This window comes from Danio aesculapii, chromosome 19 (genome assembly GCF_903798145.1).
Source record: "Danio aesculapii chromosome 19, fDanAes4.1, whole genome shotgun sequence".
NCBI classification, from domain to species: Eukaryota; Metazoa; Chordata; class Actinopteri; order Cypriniformes; family Danionidae; genus Danio; species Danio aesculapii.
In genome coordinates this window covers 35137248-35154338 of record NC_079453.1, presented here as the reverse complement: position 1 = coordinate 35154338, position 17091 = coordinate 35137248, and the positions used below count along the sequence as shown (strand labels likewise).

Here is a 17091-nt window from a genome sequence, read left to right as displayed (position 1 = left end):
TCTTGACGTATGAAAATAATTTTAAAATAATTACACTTGCTTACAATTTGAGTTGAATAAATTAAGAAAGATAGTTTTTCAGTCACTGTGTAAATAACCTTTTATTTTATATTATTATTTTGTATATGACTGGATATTTCTTTATGTCAAAGAGAAAACTACCCGTGACTTTTATTTTGAAATGTCGCATTCCCGGATGTGTGCAGAGTCTGTGCTCCCATTGAGTCCATGCGTTTGGTTTCATGACTTATTATTATGATGTAAACTGATTACTGTGTGCTAAATCTACTCTAATCTTGCTGAGCGATAAGTTAAAGTGTCGATGAATGGTGTATTTGGGGTTTAGCTTCATATTCGCCGTTGCTCAGAATATATATTACATTTAGTCATGGAGGAAGTGGAGACAGCAGAGGAGCTGTTAGCCAAACAGCATCGCAAGGAAAAGAAAGACCTGCAAGGTAAGAGACATGTCACTTTTATATGTAGAATTAAATATTTACTAGACAGAGATTTCCCAACAGAGGTTTTAATAAGCGGTAACGTTAGGCACTGCAGGTGAGCAGGCTAATTATAATTCCCCAGTTGATTGATCACATTAGTATTTGCAATGATATTCTGTATTAACGTTACAAGTTTTCTAAAATGTTTAAATATGCAAATGGGGGTTGAGGTAAAGTTGGTTTTATATTTGCACATTCGTTCAATGACAACTTGTGACTCTCTCCCTATAGTGTTTACTATGATAGGCTACTTTAAATATTCGGTCTGAAATCAGATGTGAGGATGACTTCAAAATAATAGTACTATTTGGCCGTGAACTTGTACTTTGGTAGTCGGTAGCTGTTCATATGATTTCACTATTTAGAATTTTGCAAATAATAGTTTTTAATTAAGGAGAAAGTCTGAATGTGTGAACATAAAACCAACTTTACCTGGGGCAATACTTAACTAAATATGCCTTCATACATGAAATCGGGTAAAAAAAACAAAAAACGTTTTTTTGGTTTTTTTTATCTTGTCATTGCATAAGTCAGAAAATAATACAAACAGTCAAAAAAATCATGTAGTAATCATTTTAGTAATACAATATTTTATAAAATTCATTATCTATGAAAATAGATAATAATAGAATATGTTTTGTTGTTCATAAGTGCTACTGAAAATTTATGGATTTTGTTTTCTTTCCGTTAGACTGAAGAAACGCTTATGAAATGCCAGAAAGGCAGAATCCCAAAATTATAAAGTGCATGAAAAAATATTTTGCCTGCAGTGTCTTAATAAACTAAACATACTTGGCATGGGACGACAACCATTTTTAAGGTATACTGCAGTTTGGAAAAGTCAAGGATGTAAAACCGCCAAAATTTTCTGTAATACTGTTCCAAATGTATGTGTAAGATTTTTTTTTTTACATTTTTTTTAGGCCAACAGTATCTCAAGCAGAAAGTATTATCCAAAGATGCCGTTTTAAATTGTAAAGAAATCTGTGTTCTTGAAACAAATGAAGAGAGCAGAAGTCAATGATCCATTTGAATTATTTAGCCTGACATGTTTACTGCTCAGAAATATAGCATATATCCAAAATAGAATATATTGTTTTCAAAGGAGATTCTTATATATTGCATAAACAAATTTACTCAGATATTTAAAAATAATATATTTTAGAGCAGTAATTACAATACCGTGAAACCGTGATATTTTTATCCAAGGTTATCATACCATCACAATCTTGTACCGGCCCATGCCTAAAACATACTGAACAGTAATAAATGCCAAATGTGTTTTTTTTTTTTAACAGAAAATCCTAATAATACTTTAAAGAGGATTACGGCAATAATATAAGAATAATTTTTAAGATTCAAGTAATTATAATTATAATAGACTAACCTAGTTCAATTTCAAGAAAATATATTGAGAATAAAGTTGCTGTTCTTACATTTTGAGAAAAAAACAAAAGTCAGAATAAGTGTTGAGATTAAATTCATTCAATTCCAAGAAAAAAAAATGTGGTTAGTTGCTGTCCATGGTGGTGGTGCTGAATTAGTTGATGTGGATGGCAGAATTGTGAGAAACAGCACTATTGCCCAACACATGATATAATCTCACCAGCCATTTTATTGTAATATTCCTCAGAGATTTTGGTCCATATTGACATGATAGCATCTCACAGTTGCTGCAAATTTGTCGGCTGCACATTCATGATGTGAATCTCCTGTTCCACCACATCACAAAGGTGCTCTTTTGGATTGAGAAATGGTGACTGTGGAGGCCATTTGAGTACAGTGAACTCATTATCATTCTCCTTTGACCTCTGGCATCAACAAGGCATTTGCACCCACAGAACAGCTGCTCACTGGATATTTTCAAATTTTCAGACCATTCTCTGTAAACACTAGAGATGGTGGTTCATGAAAATCCCAGTAGATCAGCAGTTTCTGAAATACTCAGACTAACCCATCTGGCACCAACAACCATGCTACGTTCAAAGTCACTTAAATCACCTTTCTTCCCCATTCTGATGCTTGGTTTGAACTGCAGCAGATCGTCTTGACCATGTCTAGATGCCTAAATGCATTGAGTTGCTGCCATGTGATTGGCTGATTAGAAATTTGCGTTAACAAGCAGTTGGACAGGTGTACCTAATAAAGTGGCCGGTGAGTGTACAATGTCCTCATTCAACAAGATAGTCTACATATGAATTTATGATTAAAATGATTATTTTTTTCTTGAAACAATGACTTTAATCTCGAAATTGAATGAGTTCATTCTCAACGTTTTTTCTTGAAATTTAAACTGCCATTATAATTACTTTAATCTCTGGATGGTTTCATTTGTATTATTGCTTGGCCCTAATCCCCTTCTGTACTCTTATTTTCTGCACCAAAGCAAAAATACAAAGCATGAAAAACGCAGTTCCCAAAAATGACAAGAAGAGGAGGAAACAGCTGACAGAAGACATCGCCAAACTAGAAGCCGAACTCTCTCAAAAACATGAAAATGAGCTCAAACTTCAGAACACTTCTTCAGTAAGTAAAATAAAGAATAAATGTTAATGGACTTAAAAAAAACCTGGATAGAAACCTTACAGCCAACTGAATATGTGACAGCTCACTCATACTCACGTTGTTCCAAGGTGGAAGAGGTTTCAGACACATTGGATTCTATGAGTGTGGCAAATAATGAAGAAAAATCCGATCCAAGCAAGCAAAGTCGGACATCCAAAGCCCAGAAGAGACGGGTGAGTTCATTTTCATTTTAGATGCTTAAAGAGATAGTTCACCTAAAAAAAATACATTTCTGTTATCAGTTACTTGCTTCAAACCTTTATGGGTTTCTTTTCTTTTTTGTTGAAAAGTAAAAAAGATATTTTGAAGAATGCAAAAAAACTGTAACCATTTACTTCCATAGTATTTGTTTTTCCTACTATGTAAGTCCATGGTTACAGGTTTTTAGCCTTCTTCAGAAAATATGCTTTTATGTTCAACCGCAGTAAACTACCCCTTTAGGTCTCATTTGGGAATGCTGAAACAAAAAATGTTGTTGTTTTCAGGACAAGAAGGCTGCTCTTGAGAAGGAGCGAGAGATGCGGATTGCAGAGGCAGAGGTGGAAAATCTCAGTGGCTCTCGTCATCAGGAGTGTCTGAAGCTGCGGGAGAAGCTGGTGGAGAGACATCTGCAGATTAAAGAGATCTCCTCTGATGGCCACTGTATGTACCGCGCTGTGGAGCATCAGCTGATGGAGAGAGGACTCGCTCTCGGCCTTAAAGAGCTTCGGGATCAAACTGCTCAGTACATGAGGAGCCATGCAGATGACTTCATGCCCTTTCTTACAAACCCTAATACAGGAGATATGTACACTGCAGGTGAGTGCCATGAAATAAAGCCACCTTTGCACTGCACACGTCATTTGGACATGACTGTTGGAATAGGAATTTTCAGTTTTGTCATGCAACACGGGAGAGAAGCTGATTCCTGCAGTGTGGAAAATAAAGGAGTGCCAAAGCAAGTGCGTTCACCTTGGTTGAATGATTGAATGAATGAATTCTAGAAGTTCATAGACTGCTACTAAAAATTTTGGAGGGAATGTGGAGACCGCATATAAAAATTACTATTTTTTAAGACTTATTTATGAATAGAAATGTGTTTTTTAATATAGACTTTTGTCTGTGTAAAAAGTAACGACTAATAATTCTCTTCTCGCTCACATTAATCTGATTGGACAACACTAAAATACATCACATCTGGTCGCATATGGTTTAGTTGCAAAAGGTCAAATATTTGAATGCATCCGCAGCTAAAATTCGGATTTGAATAGTCCGTATTCTGAGATTATCGGAACTCCACCCAGCTCTCGTGCTACTCTCCATTTGAAATGAATGACTTCCACTCTGTCACTTGTCGTTTGACGTGTGCAGTGGAAAGGTGGCTTAAGTCATACATTTTACAATGATTCACAGAAGAGATTACAGGCATATTCAGAACAAGAATCTTTTTAATTTATTAAAGACTTTATTACTCAGTGTAGCCCCTAAACTCTAATTAGTGTGATTTATCTTTATATTTCTGTTTACTATGCCTTAAACCACTAGGTTCAGTCGTTTTACAGTGAAACGTTTTTAATAATTTAAAATCTCATACAATTTAGTTAGGATCATGTATTAATTTATATATTTTAGTTAGTACAGGCTAGAATAATTGCTGTTCCATTTGTATATAATAAATCTGTATACCTGAATGAGGATGGAATATTGTTTACCCAAATGCTGACGTTCTGTTTCACAAACGTTATTTCAAACAAAGTTGACTTTTTATGAAAAACGCTTCATTAAACATGTACACATTGTATATAATAACTTTAACTGTTAAAAACTAATAATTACTAGTTAATTAGATGAAGTTATTAGTAACTAATAAAGTTATGGTAACTAATAACTAGGCCCACATGGAATCTGTGTGTGCAGAAATCCGCAGATTTCCACAGATTTTTAGCCCATTAAGTCTGTTTATTTTCTTGTGTAAACTTATATTTATTACGTTTTTTATTTTTATTAATTTCAGTAATATTGTCTAATATGTAAATGTTCAATTCATTTATTTACAATACAGTTTATAAAGTAAAGTTTTCTGTCTTTTAGTAGATATATAGTATGAGAGACTTGCTTTGTTTACCAAATAAGTGGATCTAATTGAACTGGCATTGTAAACATTAAATACAAGTTAAAAACATATATAGATTTTTTTTTCATATATGAAGTTTTTAGTTCAAAATCATTCCGCATAAATCCATGTTTTTTTTTTACAAAATTCTGTGCAGAAATAGCAAACAATGTCTGCAGATTCTGTCTGGCCCTACTAATAACTTTAACTTTTCTGACTTTGATTGAAATGCAGTAATGTGCACCTTTTGTAAAGCTGCTTTAAAGCAATAATTATTGTGAAAAGCGCTATACAAATAAACTTGGATTAAATTGATATACATATAGACCATTTCAATATAGCGATTTCATTGGTCCATTAACAGTTCCTACTTGTCATCAAACTACTTCAGAACTGCAACGAGACGTGATTCAGTTATAACTAATGTTAGCACAGCTGTCATAAAAAAGCATCAATATGTGGAGCTTTCTGGATTCTTAGACGCTATGGAAATTAAAAATCTAAAAAGGAATACATTAGGACCATTGTTATTGTGGTCACACTTTACAATAAGTTTTTTGTAATTAATAATGAACAATAATTTGTACAGCATGTATTAATCATAGTTTAACATTTACTAATGCATTGTTAACATCATTATTAAAATCATCATCATCATCATTTTCATCCACTTATCCGGGGCCGGGTTGCGGGAGCAGCAGTCTTAGGAGAAAACTCCAGACTTCCCTCTCCCCAGACACTAGAATGTTTAGGCTAGAATGTTTAAAAAAAATTAACTATTTTTTTTTACTATTTTTTTTCTCATTTAACAGGCATCATAACCACCTGGTTGACCTTTTATCCATAGGTTATAATTATTATTTTAATTGCTTATTACTATTTATCAGAGATGTGGGCCAACTACTACCCTAACTACTTGCCTATTTAACCTAATTAACCTACTTTGGCCTTTAAATTGCACTTTTATCTCAGTAATAATAATAATAATAATGAATTGGGTATGCTAAAATTGGCTGTAGTGTATGTGTGGGAATGAGTGTGTATGGATGTTTCCCAGTGATTGGTTGCAGCTTGAAGGGCATCCGCTGCGTAAAACATATGCTGGATAGGTTGGCGGTTCATTCCGCTGTGGCAACCCCTAATTAATAAAAGGACCAAGCCGAAAACAAAATAAATTAAGAATAATAATTAAGAATAATAATAAGAAATAGAATGACACAAATCAAAATGCTTTGTTGTTGCACGATATAAATATTTTCTGTTGGTGACTGTGGATTCATTTCAATTTTAGATGAGTTTGAGAAATATTGCAGTGATGTTGCAGACACTGCTGCATGGGGCGGACAGTTAGAGGTAAGATTCATCATTTAGATTCATCCGAACAACAAACTTTAAAACATTGCATATTACAAGACACTATCTGTCTGATTTCTTTTCTTCATATTTTCAGTTGAAAGCCCTTTCCCAGGTCCTCCAGCTACCCATAGAGGTCATCCAGGCAGATTCCCCCTGTATTACTATTGGTGAAGAATATGATAAGCCAAAAATCACACTCATGTAAATAGCTAAACTTTAGTTGCAAATAATATAGTTGCATAATAATAATAACAACGTACTTACAATTCTCTATGCTGTTTTCTATTTCAGTTATATGCGTCATGCGTATGGACTTGGAGAGCATTACAACTCTGTGGAGCCTCTTAAAGATTTGGCAAATGAGGAAGAGGGCTGACCCAGTCACTGACACGCATTAATTTATGCATCTGTGCATAATTAGCCTGTAGAAATGGGCCGTGTGGAATTGGATTCCATTTTGCTAGTATCGGCAGAATTGAGGTTGTTCGGTCAGATGCTCACTGAAGATCCTGAAATAACCCCCGCTGGGCACTTCAGTTGCAGTGGACAAGCTAAATATAACAGAGTTGTTCATGAATAAACGGTGTGCTTTGTGTTCTTGAAAAACCACATATCTGCAAGTAATTTGCTCTAAAAGCTGCTGGATTGGCCTCATGCGTCATTGAATAAAAACTTTCTATCAATAATAAGCTTTTGTTTTTGGGATGTGAAAATGTTACACTGATGTCCCTACAATAACAGACTGGTGTGTTAAACTCTTAGATGTATTTTAAAGAGTGTATATTGTAAATTACACGTGCACTACCTGACAAAAGTCTTGTCATCGATCCCAGGTGTAAGAGCAACAGATAATAACTTGATTTCTAGTTGATCATTTGGAAAAGTGGCAGAAGGTAGATATTTCCCAATGAATCATTGTTGAACTGCATTTCAATCATCACAAATACTGCTGAAGACCTATTGGAACCCGCATGGACCCAAGATTCTCACAGAAATCAGTCAAGTTTAGTGAAGGAAAATTCATGATTTGGGGTTACATTCAGTGTGGGGGCGTGCGAGAGATCTGCAGAGTGGATGGCAATATCAACAGCCTGAGGTATCAAGATATTTGTGCTGCCCATTACATTACAAACCACAGGAGAGGGCAAATTCTTTAGCAGGATAGCACTCCTTATATTTCAGCCTCCACATCAAAGTTCCTGAAAGCAAGGTGCTTCAGAATTGGCCAGCCCAGTCACCAGACATAAACATTATTGAGCATGTCTGGGGTAAGATGGAGACTTTAAAGATGAATCCAAAGAATCTTGATGAACTCAGGGAGTCCTGCAAGAACGCTTTCTTTGCCATTCCAGATGACTTTATTAATTTATTTGAGTCATTGCGAGATGTATGGATGCAGTTCTATTTATTTCGATTAAATAACCATATCTAGAGGCCTTTGTCTTTCATATAAGCCACTTCTAATACCAAATGATCAACTAGAAGTCAAGTCATTATGCGTTGTTCCTAAAACTTAGATAAGTGACAAGACTTGTCAGGTATTGAAAACACTGTTACATTGATCATGGTGGGCTTTAATTGTTAGAGTGTTTTTGTGCACTGAATATCAGAGATGTATGGCACACTAAAATCTTTAAGAGTTTCATAAATCATCATCTGATTTAGATGAATTCTGCAGGATTTCTGTGAAATGTCACATTATTTGAGTTTTTCTAGAAACAAATGTAACGGCAGCAAATCACATGGAGAGAAAAATTTTTGTCAAATTATAATGCAGAACAAATAATACTTATTGGACCCTCAAAGGCATGATGTGAATATTAAAAAAAAAACTAAGAAAATAAATCTAATGTCATCACACAAATTTTGGATCTACACTAAATATACATTTTTTCCATTGAGTTTTCACAGTGATAGTAACTTTTTTTCGTTGTTTCTGTAAAGGACTTTTAATGCACCATACCTTTTTACGTTAAAATAGAAAGTTTCTAAGGATGTAAATGTTCTCATTAGTCAAAGATAAGTTTTCATAAGCTTTCAGCATAACCATTTTGACCATTTACAAAAATTATATTTTATATTATTATTTTAATTGCGTAAAGATTTGAAATTCCCGTTTTTCATGTGTCTGATGTAGCATGATGTAGTCGTATATGTCCGTTAGGCGGCGCCGGTGCGCGCACTAAACAAGTTCAGACTCTCCATGGAAACTTGGGCAAAACTTCAAATTGACGAAGCGAGTTTCAAATGGCAAACGATTCAATCATCAAAGCATTTAAAACCAAATCAAAGTCACTTAATCTGAGTTCTACGAAAATTACAGATGTTCCAGAAGCACTTGAGAAACTGACGTGGATTGTTGTGTTAAAGCTGAATAATAATTTTCTGTCAAGTCTGCCGTCTCAATTCAGGCGTTTACAGATGGTGAGTTCAAACTTGTTTTTTTTTTCATAATATCTTTGTTTCACACATTTGTACAACGACAGACCAGCTTTTATTTGTACTTGGCTAAAATTATGGACTATTACAAATATGACAAAGTTGGTATCAAAGTGTTCAAATTGTTAACAATAACACATTTTGATTAATTGTATAGCGTTAAACACAATGGCAAACGAATTACAGCGAATCATTATTTCAAAATCTAACTTAAGCATCTTATTCTATTCATTTTCTTTTTGGCTTAGTCCCTTTATTAACCTGGGGTCATCACAGCGGAATGAACCGCCAACTTATCCAGCATAAGTGTTACGCAGTGTATGCCCTTCCAGTTGCAACCCAGTACTGGGAAACCCCCATACATTCCCATGCACACACCCAATTCACCTATAGCGCATGTCTTTGGACTTGTGGGAGAGAACATGCAAACTTCACATAGAAATGCCACCTGACCCAGTCAAGGTTCTAACCAGCGACCTTCTTGCTGTGAGGCGACAGCGCTAAGCACTGTGCCACCCTATTCAATGAAATAATATAATTTAAACATACAAATTAATGTTATTCTACGCTGAATTAAAAAATGTTTTTATAGGTCTAAATAGATGTTTTTTAAAATAGTTTTAAACGTACTTTCAGTGTATTTTTATTTATATATGTGCATCTTAAGTTGACAGAGCTCAATTTGGGAAACAATGTTCTTGAGGAGATCCCATCTGTGTTAAAACACCTCTGCTGCCTAAATAAACTTTATTTATATGGCAACCAAATCAGCCATTTGCCAGCAGAGGTGCTGGGTAAGTTCAAACTCTTCCTTCTTAAGGGTTATTTCATTAAACCGTGTTAATACTGTGTTTTATGTACAGTTGAAGTCAGATTAGCCCCCCTGTTTATTTTTTTCCCCCCAATTTCTGTTTAACAGAGAGGTTATTCCAACACATTTCTTAACATAATAGTTTTAATAACTAATTTCTAATAACAGATTTATTTTATCTTCTTTAAAAAATTAAAAACTGCTTTTACTCTTGCCAAAATAAAACAAATAAGACTTTCTTCAGAAGAAAAAATATCAGACATACTGTCAAAATTTCCTTGCTCTGTTAAACACCATTTGGGAAATATTTTAAAAAGAAAAAAAATTCAAAGCTGGGCTAATAATTCTGACTTCACCTGTATTTGCAGAGGGTTTACCAAACCTTGAGCTTCTAAATTTGAACCACAACAAAATAAAAGTCATTCCCTCAGAAATAAAAAGGTAAGAGGATTCAAGTCATTTTTACAGCTTTTTGACTATCATGGCGTCTGATTTTTACATTTTGTTTATTCACAGTCTGTGTCGCCTACAAAGCATCAGCATCACAGACAATCATTTGGAGCAGATTCCAGCTGAACTGGGTTTAATGGAGTCTGACTGAGATTAACTTCACTAATAATAAACTGACTCAAATACCACAGCAGTTATGTGATTTATCACAGCTCAGGAGGTTGTACTTGGCCCGAAACAACCTCACAGCACTACCAGAGGCAAGAGAGAGAACCATCATTATACTTTACCTATTGATTATACATATTAGTTCATTATGTGTTCATTTTTTTTTTTTTTTTTTTTTTTTGTTTAGGGAGTTCTTGGTTGGAAAAACCTGAAGATCTTAGATGTTGCAGGAAATCACTTATCTGTGTTTCCATTTGATGTTAGTCTTTTCTGTAACTTTTTATTTACTACTTCTATTACTACTAATAATAATAATTATATATATATACACTATATAGTAATATTTTTTATTATTCGATATCTTACTAAATAACATAATTCAATTATATTAGCTAATTGTACATGTTAATTAGTAAGATATTGAATAATCAGACATTATAAAAATATAAACTGTTTCTTAAGTTTACTTGATAAAAGTCAGTAGATTTGACAGCAAACAAAAACACCACCTATATTTTAGTTATATTTTAACTTTCACAAGAAAATATACAATTTTATAAAAACAAAAGGCATGTAGTTGATTTTTCTGCAATTTTTTAAACATTATTTAGTGTCCTTAGAATTTTGTTTAGTAAACCTGATACATGTTTGGGTTTATGTTAACATTTTAATAGATACATCAGATGGAAATAGACTACAGTTAAATATATATATATATATATATATATATATATATATATATATATATATATATATATATATATAAATGAAAACATTTAATATTATTTTATTTTACTCTTTAATGTGAAGTTTCAGTTTCTCACACTGGACGAACTGTTCCTTGAAGGAAACAGTTTAGTCCCATTCTCACTGATGGAGTCAATTCAGGAGAAAGAAATCCTCTCCTTAAAGGTAACATGTCATTTATTTGTTCTTTTTGTTTATAATATATAGTACCTTCAATGAGGGGGGGAGCTCGGACCGGACATGAGTTTCTGCAGATTTTGTGTGATTTAGATGTTTAGAACTGAAACTAAAGACACAGTTGTTGTTTAATTCTATTGGTGATTCCTCACATGAAATTCAATTTTAAGCTTGGCATTTGATGTTTCCCCATTCAGACAGAATGCCCAAGCATACTGCTCAAGAGGTGTTTGAAAGATGGCCGCCGAGTGAAAAGGACTGTAGTATTAGTAGCGTTTACTTAAATGGGATAGTTCACCCAAAAACAATTACATTTATCCGCCATTTACTCACTCTCAAGTAGTTATAAAGCATAATAAGTTTCTTTCTTATTATGATATAATAAGATATTTTAAAGAAACTGAAAACATGTATTGACTTCTATAGTCACCATAGTAAACAAATATTATGGAAATCAATGGTTACAAGTTTCCAGCTTTTATCAAAATATCTTATTGATATTTAGCTTTTATTTATTTATTTATATATTTATTTTATTTTATTTTTTTGCTGTTTACTGTTGCTCATTTTGGGCTGTACTTATCAGTCGGACTGGGAAAAAACATTTAGAGTACTAAAAAAAAAAAAAGAATAAAATTCCAACCAATCATGCCAATAAAGCCTGTTAAATTCAGTTTGTCAAAATATTACACCATTTACCTACTTACAATTCCTTCTCTGTACGATTTAGCAATTTACACGTGGTTTACACGGCACAAATTAAGCAGAACAACATAGATTACTGTTCAATCTATGCTGTTGTTTACATCAGCGTATCTCCATAATCGCTGCACATTCGGATAACTGATAAAATTGTGATGCAGGTAAAAAACATTCTAGAAGTAACTACAACATTAATAGCGTGTAACATTTCTACTGTTACTTTGATCATTCATAACAAGAATAAGCAAGCATTCACCTCTAAAATTCTCATTATCCAGGTCAACAATTGGTTTCCCAATTACCAACGCAAATCCTTCTAATTACACAGGTGCTGTAATTTAAAAGATTTTATAGCGCCACACAGTGGACGACAAATGATTTGCAATAAATGGCTCCGACAGAACATATGCAGATGCTATTTTGATGGTCTTAGACATTCTACTGCGAGTATTGTCGGCTTATTCTATTACTTATTCTAATGCTCTAATCAGGGTTAGTTGACACAGTTTGAAGGTACAGTATATAATTTCTGCTGCAAGAGGTTGCATATTCACAACAAATAAAGGCATAGTTTAATGACGCCTTAACTGAACGATGGGAGTTGTCATCTTTATCATGTTCATGGATGTTATTATGCCGCAGTAAGCCACTTCCGGTTCATGTGGAGAACAAGCAGTGCTGTTTTATCATACTAAATAAGTTTTAAAGTTCTGTTATATTGCTGCTCTGTGCAGTCTAATAAAATGCACAATACATTGAAGTATCTTTAGTGTTTCTATGTTTTCTCTAAAAACAGAAATCAAGGGTTTATGACATCATTAGTATCATTAGTAGAGTGCGATCTGTGTCACTGGTTAAAATAGTTGATTCTTGTTGATTTTAACATTATTTAAAACATTTGGTATAAAGAACATATTGTGCCTTTAAAGGTCCCATGAAGTGCTTGGAAATGTGCATTTTTATTCAATATTTGACGTAATCTCAACTGATACATGAAGACTGCGTGGAACATATAGTAGCTCCTCCCCTTTAAAAATCAGCCAATATTGTTTGGTTTTTATGTCAGCTCTTTCAGCGAGAGTGTTCGAGATCAAGCACATCGAATGAAGTGAAGGGGGCGGGGCATGCCAGATACTAGTGAGTATTTGATTGGTCAGAAGATTCGATGAGAAACTGAAGTATGGGGTGATTTTAAAAAAAATTGTTGATCCATTTAGGCGGAAGTGACAAACTGCATTCTTTGGATGTTTATCTTCTATATGCAGATTTTGTCACTGTTTTGGAGCACACTAGCTTAAATATAACCTTAAAACTAACATACTGATACTACCATCTAAAAAACTTTATTTTAATTTCACGGGACCTTTAAAAGTTACTCATAGTCAACAGAACAAACTTAAATGAGAAAACAAATGAGTAGAAATAAGTCTTATAATAACCATTTAGTCTTGAATGAACCATAACTCCTCTATACTGGTGCTGACTGTAGTTTATTGTGTTCAGGAACTCTCAGCCAGGCTCATCCTCCAGGAGAGCACTAATATATTGTCAGCAGCGTCCAGATCTCTGCCAATGTACCCAGAGCTGCAGGACATGCTGTCTCAGTGGAGTCAATGTGCCCTGTGTTCACAACCCTTTCTCACCACCTGGCTGGAGTGTGTGCAGTTCATCAACACCAGGAAGGTATCAGTTCTTTCTGCATATCACCAAGGATCAGCATTCAGAGCCTCTAGCGGCACATGGTGCTGTAGTTAAAGGAACAGTTCACCATAAAATTAACATTTGCTCTTTAATTGGCTCACCCTCAGGTCATTCAGGATTGAGTACATTTTTAGATGGACATTAAGGAAGATTTGTTGATTAATGACATGCAAGACAACAGTCAATGACAATTTGCGAGTCAAAAAAACATATACAGTACAGGCTAAATGAAATTAATACCCATGGCATTCTTTTGGATTAATGCTGTATTGTTTTTTGAATGTTTTTTTTTTCTTTTAAAGGGCTTGTATCTGCTGGCTTGTATATTTTACAAATCACCAAACAAATTTATGAAACAACAAAAGATACTTTGTAAAAAAAACTTTTGTAATGATCAGCTGAAGGTAAACTATCTCTGAAATGGCCTGAGGGGATGTAAATTAACTAATTAATTTACATTTTTGGCAAACTATCATTCCCTTCAATGGGGGAAATTACCAATTCCAAAACCACAACAATCCCTAAACACAACCATAACTGTAAATTATTCCCAAAATGGGAATAATAGTTGGATAACAATCACGTAGAAGTGTGTATAAACCTAACTGTAAGCCTAAACTTAACGGTAAACATAATTCTGATTGGATGATTGGAATGTTTTTCCAGGATCAACATAGATTTTAATCCAGGAACATGTTCTACTTGGTGAAATGCAAATGGTCAGACTTTGATTGAAGATTACCAAAAGCTTACAAAAAAAATGTTCAGTGGATTAACCTTCATGGATTAATTATTCAATCCTTAAGAATAACAATGTGAGCTAGCAAAATAAACATTGTAAATATATTTAATATATCAATCAGGCACACATCACACCACACAGAAAAAATACTGTTATGCTCACATTGCTTTAACAATTGCCACGCATAATAAGTAAATAATTAATTAAATGATCCTTCTAAGGGTTAAAAAGATATTTACACATGGTCCCTGGTCAGGTAAATTCAGAGTTTGTTGCCATTTCAAAATCCTATCACACTATTCAGACCTTCCATGATCCAAAAAATGCATATTAAATATGTTCAGTCTGCTGAAAACTAACTCTGACCAACACACTGATCCAACAGACTCCAAGACTTGTTTGATGGTGTTCAGTGTGAATTAATCTTTAATCCCATTTGAATCAATCGATCAACTGGGTCATTAATCAAATTGTGTCATAATGTGTTTGTATTATTGTCTTTGAACAGCACATGGGGATGAGAAGCTCCCAGTCTGTTCCGGTGAGGGTTGTGCTGTGCTCCTATGACTGCTTCAACAGGGATGACCACCAATACTACGGACTTGTTCGATTAAATTAAAAATGCTTATGTTTTTCACCCCATGAGTGTCCATGATGACCATGATTTATTTGACTATTTGATTATTTTGACCATTTAAAAAATACATATTTGATGTTTGTGCAATGCGACACGGTGGCTCAGTGGTTAGCACTTGTGCCTTACAGCAAGAAGATCACTGATTCGAGTCCCGGCTGGGTCAGTTGGCATTTCTGTGTGGAGTTTGTATATTCTCCCCGTGTTCGCATGGGTTTCCGATTTCCCCCACAGTCCAAAGACATGCGCTATAGGTGAATTGAATGAACTAAATAGGCTATTGTGTATGTGAGTGCATTTAAGAGTTTATAGGTGTTTCCCAGTACTGGGTTGCAGCTGGAAGGGCATCGCTGTGTAAAACATATGCTGGATAAGTTGGCGGTTCATTCCGCTGTGGCGACCCCTGATGAATAAATGGACTAATCCAAAGCAAAATGAATGATGAGTGAATGTTTGTGCAATACACCAGCAGATGGCAATATTTGATCACTGACATTCTTTGATTGTGCTGTCAGACTGACATGCACTGAATGGAATCATTCATATGTTTATGCATAAATCTGACAATAATGCGCATCGATTGTTAACTTTTCATTCCTTTATCATACTCAACAATTAAAATGAACTTTCTGACATTTTCCCACTACTGTTAAATTAAATGTTTAATTTGAATGCTTTTTATTTTATGATTATACATTCCTCACACAGAGCATATTTTTTTAAGTATCTGAAATCACTCCACCACCGGCGATGACTAATTCTGACATTTTGTTTTCCATGAATATTTTCCCCCTTTCTATAGTCTGGTTTTATGCTTGCCATTATCATTCCCTACAATGAGTGCACTCCATACCTTCCCCTCTGTTTGGGCCAATGGCATCTGTTCTAACCTGAGAGGAAACTTCATCTCTCCAAATTAATTTCTCATGCAGGCCTCCTGAGCTCAGAGCAGAGTCTACCGAGTTGGGCCTAATGAATAATGCAGCAGGTTTAATTGCAAAGCCAGAAACTAATGACTTTGGACTGGTTAACAGCAGGGGAACCATACATCTCTGCAAACTGAATGAAAAATCAGCTCAGAAAAAAAAGAAGGGAGGGAGAAAACGCTAATTGATGAATAATTAAAGCTTGAGCTACAGGGCATAATTGTGACATTTTGTTTCAATCAATTTGGAAGTGCGGGGAAAAGTGCACTTAGGAAACTAATGGTGACTGTGTGGATGTCCACTGAAAAGTGCCACGAGACTCAGTCATTTATTATACAGCCCTCAGTCAAGCTCAGCCATTATTCTGGAGCAGTTGCCTCAATTTCCAAGTGATTGTGCACTTGGCGGGCGTTAATGCGCCTCACAAATGCTATATGGACTCCCTGTGAAAGGAGGAGAGGAGATAGTGTAAACAAGTCTGTTTCAGTCTGATGTTACTCAATTACTTTCTCTGAGGCGAATGCACCGACAAGCCCAAAGCTGTCAGGAGAGCCGCGCGCTCGACCATGATAACACTGGATTGTCTTCAAAACGTCAGCAAAATCAATCAAACACAAGACAAGGGCTCTCAATGAAGCACTTCCCTAGTATTAATATCACAACTGTCTTTGCACATCAAGAAGAGTACATACAGAGCTTTTGTTCATGGTTGATGAAAAAGCAGTTCATCCAGAAGTTTGTTGTTGAGTCACAGGGTGTTCACGGTGGCACAGTGGGTAGCACTGTCACCTTACAGCAAGAAAGTTGCTGGTTTGAGCCACGGCTGGATCAGTTAGCATTTCTGTGTGGAGTTTGCATGTTCTCCCCGTGTTCGTGTAGGTTTCCTCAAGGTGCTCTGGTTTACCCCACAGTTCAAAGACATGTGCTGTTGGTGAATTGGGTAAGATAAATTGTCAATAATGTAAGTGTGTATGTCCTGGTCCTCCAGGTTGGGGGCTGAGCGTTGGGCTAACAACCCACCTCATAAAAACTAGATGTTATGAAACACCAATATAATGCGGCTAAATAGCAACTTCGATAT

General features: G+C 34.9%; 2 protein-coding genes across 2 annotated transcripts; both read left to right on the top strand.

Moving 5' to 3' along the window:
* The first annotated feature begins 203 nt into the window (after positions 1-203).
* Positions 204-7202, top strand: otud6b (OTU deubiquitinase 6B). Its single transcript, XM_056479863.1, has 7 exons — positions 204-458; positions 2887-3026; positions 3134-3238; positions 3551-3863; positions 6449-6510; positions 6608-6714; positions 6805-7202. Exons 1-7 carry the CDS (start codon positions 389-391, stop codon positions 6887-6889), a joined length of 882 nt encoding a protein of 293 aa, XP_056335838.1. The 5' UTR covers positions 204-388; the 3' UTR covers positions 6890-7202.
* Positions 7203-8755: 1553 nt separating this feature from the next.
* On the top strand, positions 8756-15112 carry lrrc69 (leucine rich repeat containing 69). Its single transcript, XM_056480359.1, is given in 9 exon segments — positions 8756-8937; positions 9620-9746; positions 10132-10204; positions 10280-10351; positions 10353-10473; positions 10569-10640; positions 11192-11293; positions 13511-13690; positions 14959-15112. Coding segments are annotated over 9 exon segments (1035 nt in total). The 5' UTR covers positions 8756-8760; the 3' UTR covers positions 15070-15112.
* Positions 15113-17091: the final 1979 nt, after the last annotated feature.